Source organism: Carettochelys insculpta, chromosome 17 (genome assembly GCF_033958435.1).
Source record: "Carettochelys insculpta isolate YL-2023 chromosome 17, ASM3395843v1, whole genome shotgun sequence".
NCBI classification, from domain to species: domain Eukaryota; kingdom Metazoa; phylum Chordata; order Testudines; family Carettochelyidae; genus Carettochelys; species Carettochelys insculpta.
In genome coordinates, this window is record NC_134153.1 from 23,244,506 (window position 1) to 23,250,505 (window position 6,000).

Here is a 6,000-nt window from a genome sequence, read left to right on the forward strand (position 1 = left end):
CAGTGTGCATCTCATCTGGGTCCAAGGTTTCCCTCTTCAACCGCCTCCGCTCCCAGACGGTCAGCACCCGTTACCTGTCCGTAGAGGGCGGCACCTTCATCGCTAGTGCAAGACAATGGGCAGCATTCACACTACACCTGGGTGAGGACCGGACATGTTTGGCAAACTCCAGCAGTCTGCATGGGGCCAAATTCCCACTGGTACATCACTGGCGATGTCACTGGAGCTGGGTCCATTAATGGCAGAGGTAGCTTTGGCCACCCAAGCACAGCGATGAAGAAAGATAAACAGGGCACTCAACTGCAGTCTGAACAATGGCACTTACTGATTGTGAGCCATAATCATAGGTCGCTGGGTGTGTCAGGGACCACTGAGGCCAGCTTCCAGTAGGACATTTGCCTCCTTTTTGCAGCCCTTGGCTCCTCCCTGCCTGCAGACGTTGCTCTGGAGGAGTGGGGCTGGGAGAGAAGGCTGTTCCATTGGTTAGGGAGCAAGTCTGGCATTTCAGACCCCTGGATTCAATTCTGAGGTCCTGCGTGACCTTCAGTAAGTCACTTCAGCCCAGCTGCTCCGATGCCAACAGAAGTGAGGAGTCACATAGGCTGAGGATCTGGGCTGCAGCCCCTATCTGCCCTGCCCTGCCCTGCCCTGCCCTGCCTCCCAGGGGTGTTGTGAGAATGACTACCTGAAAGAGTGTGAGCTGTTCTGCTACTACAGCGATGGGGCCATAGAGGTACCAAGAAGAGGTAGGAGATGGTACCTCTTTGGACCACATTGGTTTCTTTAATACCTGCTATGTGCACACCCAGGCAGTGTGAATATCCCTCCTCCACAACCCCAATTCCCATGGCTGTGGTCACCTAGCTGCCTGACCTTCCATTTGCCACCACATTTTACCGCCTAGCCTCCCTGGGTGTGGCCCAGATCAGTAACAAGCCCTTTCCCTTTCCTGCACTGGGGCGTCCTTCTCCGGAAAGGAGACAGCAGGGAAAGGGCTGGAAGCAGTCTCAGCTCATCCCTGTCCCCCAAAGCCCTTCCCTCACTAGGGGCCTTCTCCAGTGCCCTGTGAGGTCACTTCCATTGACTGTAACAGGCTTTGAGATCAGGCTGTAGAAGCATGTGGGGTTTGAGCAAGGGCAGCTTAAGCTGTGCTTTTCCCAGGGCCACGATGGCATGCGGGAGACATACTCTGATCCCTGTTGTGGAGTTGGAGGTGATGCCTAGGTAGATTGCTGCACCCAGCGTGCTGGCTCGCCTGCTCCCATTGCAAGGGAAAACACTGCTGAAATGGAATGGGAGCATTCCCCTTCCCCTGCACCTGGAAGCTGCACAAGAGCGAGCTTTGTACTAAGAAAGTTAGCAGTTGCCTGGTGAGTGTCCCTCATCCGCCGTGATGCCGGGCTCCAGGGAGAGCAAGTTCTCCTCTACTGTGGTCCTGCAGCTAGGGCCAGAGAGGGCTGTTGCCTCCTTTTTGAACCAGGCTGGTTAACTCTCCCTCTCTTTGCCTTTGCATGGGAAGCTGATGCACGCTGCCCCCAGGGTGAGTTCCCGCTGCAGGAAGGGTACATTCGCTACGGCTCCGTGGTCCAGCTAATCTGCACAGCCACCGGCGTGACCCTGCCTCCCCTGGTAAGGCTCCTGCAAAACTCTGGCACTAAACTGGATGGATGATGCTTCCAGCTTCAGCTCACCTCCAGCTCGCCTCACCTGTGGCCAGCCAGCAGCTGGCAGCCGGGGCCTAACATGGAGCAGGTTGCAGCCACCCTTGACCCTGATTCAGGAAGTGTGACCAATGCAGACAACAGCTCCCAGCATGGAATGTGGCCTGGAGACTGGTCCGGATGGCAGTGCCTGCTGGGGAATGATAGACCCCCACCAGCTGTGTGGGTGTAGTGAATGGGGGCAGAGACAGGCCAGCACGATGTGGGCTGGTTTTGTCCTGCAAGCCCATGTCAGACAGTAGGAGAGGAAGCAGGGAGTTCCCATGGCTGGGCCCAGAATAGGCTTGAGGCTGAGAGGATCTCTGCAGGATCACAATGCTGAGCTTTTGGGAGCTGGGGATTCCCTGTAGCTGCTGCCCCGCCATCGTGTCAGCCCGCTCGGGTGTCTCCCCAGATCATCCGGAAAGTCACCAAGCAGTGCGCCGTGCTGGACGTGGATGAGCCCATCTCCCAGCTCCACAAGTGCGCGTTCCAGCTCCAGGGCAGCGACAGGATGTACCTGTGTCTCTCGACTGAGAAAGTGATCCAGTTCCAGGTGAGGCAGTGATCCAGTTCTCCAGTGAGGCAGTGACCAGTTCCCAGTGAAGCAGTGATCCAGTTCCAGGTGAGGCAGTGACCAGTTCCCAGTGAGGCAGTGACCAGTTCCCAGTGACACAGTGATCCAGTTCCCAGTGAAGCGGTGATCCAGTTCCCAGTGAGGCAGTGATCCAGTTCCCGGTGAAGCGGTGATCCAGTTCCCAGTGACACAGTGATCCAGTTCCCAGTGAAGCGGTGATCCAGTTCCAGGTGAGGCAGTGACCAGTTCCCAGTGAGGCAGTGATCCAGTTCCCGGTGAGGCAGTGACCAGTTCCCAGTGAGGCAGTGATCCAGTTCCAGGTGAAGCGGTGATCCAGTTCCCAGTGCCACAGTGATCCAGTTCCTGGTGAAGCGGTGATCCAGTTCCCGGTGAGGCAGTGATCCAGTTCCCGGTGAGGCAGTGACCAGTTCCCAGTGACACAGTGATCCAGTTCCCGGTGAGGCAGTGATCCAGTTCCCAGTGAGGCAGTGACCAGTTCCCAGTGAGGCAGTGATCCGGTTCCAGGTGAGGCAGTGACCAGTTCCCAGTGAGGCAGTGATCCAGTTCCCGGTGAGGCAGTGACCAGTTCCCAGTGACACAGTGATCCAGTTCCAGGTGAGGCAGTGACCAGTTCCCAGTGAGGCAGTGACCAGTTCCCGGTGAGGCAGTGATCCAGTTGTCCAGTGAGGCTGCACGGACTGGAAAACTGCCAAGATGCTGGTGAAAGCAAACTCCCTTCAGTTCCAGCTCCCCCCTCCTCTGTCACTTGCTGAGTCCATCACTTGGGGTCCTCACCTTGAACCCCACTCAACCACCAACTGCATTTCAGCCCTTTCTGTGCTGCAGGCACAAGCAGAGAACCTGTGCATGGAGGCCCCTTTCCAACCTCATCTGGCCCATGCTGTGCTTTGCTCTAAGGCCGTGTATCACCTCACAGAAGCATGGCTTTCCCCGACTTGCCACTGCCACAATGTCCCATAGCCACGTGATTGATTAAGCCAGACACATTACAGGGAGAACGCACTGATCCTTACTGCTCCTTGAGGTGACCAGAATTCATCTCCCTGGGCCTGATCTTGCTGCTGCTACAGCTGCTGAGTAGTAATCACAGCAATGTGCCTGGCCAGCATGGCCCATTCTGGGCTCTCAGCCCCTTTGACAAAGGCTGAGAGGTATTACCATCCCCTTTGGTGGCGAGACAGTGGCACAGAGCAGTGGAGGGACCTGCCAAAAGCCAAGGAAGCCATGGAAGAGTCAGGCACAGAGCCCCGGGCTCCGAGCTACCGTCCCCTGTTGTCACCCCCAGGGTTCCCTTATTTTTTCCATCCATGGGCAGAATAAATTTTGTTATGTGCACTGAGGCATGTGCGGGTGTGCAGCACCAATAGAAACACACACTGCCGGCTGTGGGTGATCTGCTAATCAGCTAGGCAGTGCCTGAATCTCTGCCAGGCGGCCGCCCCTGCGCTCGGCTTACAGGGAACACCGGACCACCATGGCACTGAAATTCCACGCAGGCGTCTCCGTGTCCGAAGGAAGCGAACCGAGAGCTGCTGAACGATGGCTCCTGCTGGACGATCATCGGAACGGAGACCGTGGAGTACACGTTCAGCGACAGCCTGGCCTGTATTCAGGATCCCGTCAGCCCAGTCCCGCTGATAACCATGCTGGAGGTATGGGTGCCTTGTGTTAACCTAGATTATCCACACTCAAGAGGCTGCAGATCCAAGCGGCTGCCCCTCGCCTGACTCTGCGTTGCTGCTCCCGACCTCCAGCCTCTTGCCAAGCAGGGCCAGCTGGGCCGGTGAAGGGGCTGATTTTTCACGGCTGGTTTGAGGGATCAGGGCATTTTGAACTCAATAACTGGCCCCAGCGTCTCTTCAGCTCCCTCTCCTTGTGCCCACCCACAGCTCAGGGCCCTGCTCTCCTCTGGGCTAGAGCAGCGTGTGCTGCCCACTCTGCAGCAGGAAGGGCCACAAGCCCTCCAGCTGGGAATGGCGCTGCCTGCAGTTGAGGTAGGGGACAGCAGCCTGCCCTCGAAGCCCATCCTGGGGCCGAGTGTGTAACCCCCTCCTGCGTGCTCTGGTTGTGACAGCTGACGGGCGGCGGGGACGTGGCCATGCTGGAGGTGCAGGGCGAGTATTTCCATGCAGATCTGAAGGTCTGGTTTGGAGACGTGGAAGCTGAGACGATGTACAGGTAAAGCCAGGGCCCAGTCCGGGGGCTGGTGTTTAGATACGGGCAGAGGTGGAGGTGGTGGTGGGAGGCCTTTTTTTGTCTTTATGGTCCCAAGAAGCTTTGCTGTGGGTGGGAGTTTGGGCTGGAAAGAAAACACATGGACCCCAGCGTCGGAACTAGAGACGGCATTGGAGCTGGTCTTTGATCCACGCCTGCACCCCCTCACATCGCTCTCCAGGGGCGTTGGCTAGTGTGCCGGTGTTTGCAGAAGGGATCTCAGGCAGGGACCGTAGGTCCTCCGTGAGGCCGCTTCAGGGGGCACCTGCTGCCATCCATGCTGCTCTGTCTGCAGCCTGGGCAGGAGGTGAAAATAAAAGCAGGTGAGAGTCTGGGCCAGACCCTGGAACCGGAACCCTGCAAAAGAGGGGGAAGGGGCACAAGACAGACAGAAGGAGATCAGACAAACCAGGAGCCACCGTTAAGCCCCAAACTAAACGCCTCCCCCCAGGCGGCAAAGCAGAGCTGGCTCCGTTCGAAGGCCGTGCAGGAGAAGGGCTGCCCCAGCATTGTGACTAGGACGGGATGGGGGGTCCTCTCCGAAAAAGCTTCAGTGATAGATGTGGTCTCTTTCCCCAGGAACCCCAAGTCCTTAGTGTGCGTTGTCCCTGACGTCTCGGCATTTGGCAGCGACTGGAGATGGCTGAGATACCCCATCACCGTCCCGCTCTCACTGATACGGAACGATGGGCTGATCTACTCCAGCTCATTCACGTTTACCTACACCCCAGAGCAGAGCTTCCTCCCTGCCCTGCAGGTGCTGCCGGAGCTGACCCAGGACTCCGATTCCTTACTCAGCAGCATCCACCAGGAATTCACTAGGACCAATTTTCACCTCTTCATGCAGAGCTAGCAAGCCTGGAATGGTGGAGGACATTTAAAGAAACGGGGATTGGGGCAAGGTCTGCCAGCTTCCCTCAGGAACTGACATTAACACTGGAAGACGGGTATTGTAACAGGTTGAATCACAGAAATCCCCTTGGGGTTGTCCCCTGGTGTGCTGAACCAGCCACTGATACCCTCCTTCCTGCTCTCTGGGGCTCCCACCACCCTGTTCTGCTGGACCAGAAGCTCTGGTCTCCCCATCTCCCAGCAACGGCACAGAGTTGGGGTTACCACCCCCCTGCAGAGCAACACAGGCACAAAAGAAACTCAGCTCCAGGAGGGCTCAGCTATCAGGGCTCTGCACCCAGGAAACCAACCCCCAAAAGGGACCAAAACCCCAAGTAAATCCATCGTACTCTGTGTAAAACTTTTACCCAGAGAAAGCTCAGAAGGTCCACCCCCTTTATCAATGAAAGGGAGATCTTCCCAGTGGTTATCTCCGCACCCCCCCCATAACAATTATTTACACTGGGCTTGGTAGTAAGTGTTTTTATTAAGTGTTTTTATTAAATGCACGATTTCGAGTTGCGCTTAATTCGCATTAATGCAAGTTAAGCACAACACAAAATCCAGCTCCCCCCAGCCCTGGCTCAACACCCCTGG

At 56.8% G+C, this 6,000-nt stretch overlaps 1 protein-coding gene across 1 annotated transcript in view; it reads left to right on the top strand.

Moving 5' to 3' along the window:
- Nucleotides 1-5,365, top strand: part of RBPJL (recombination signal binding protein for immunoglobulin kappa J region like) — a 41,570-nt gene extending 36,205 nt beyond the window's left edge. Inside the window, exons 7-12 of the mRNA XM_075012162.1 lie at nucleotides 4-141; nucleotides 1,520-1,629; nucleotides 2,116-2,256; nucleotides 3,795-3,950; nucleotides 4,373-4,476; nucleotides 5,092-5,365. Coding sequence (XP_074868263.1) covers nucleotides 4-141; nucleotides 1,520-1,629; nucleotides 2,116-2,256; nucleotides 3,795-3,950; nucleotides 4,373-4,476; nucleotides 5,092-5,365 — 923 coding nt within the window. The remainder of the gene's footprint in view (nucleotides 1-3; nucleotides 142-1,519; nucleotides 1,630-2,115; nucleotides 2,257-3,794; nucleotides 3,951-4,372; nucleotides 4,477-5,091) is intronic.
- Nucleotides 5,366-6,000: the final 635 nt, after the last annotated feature.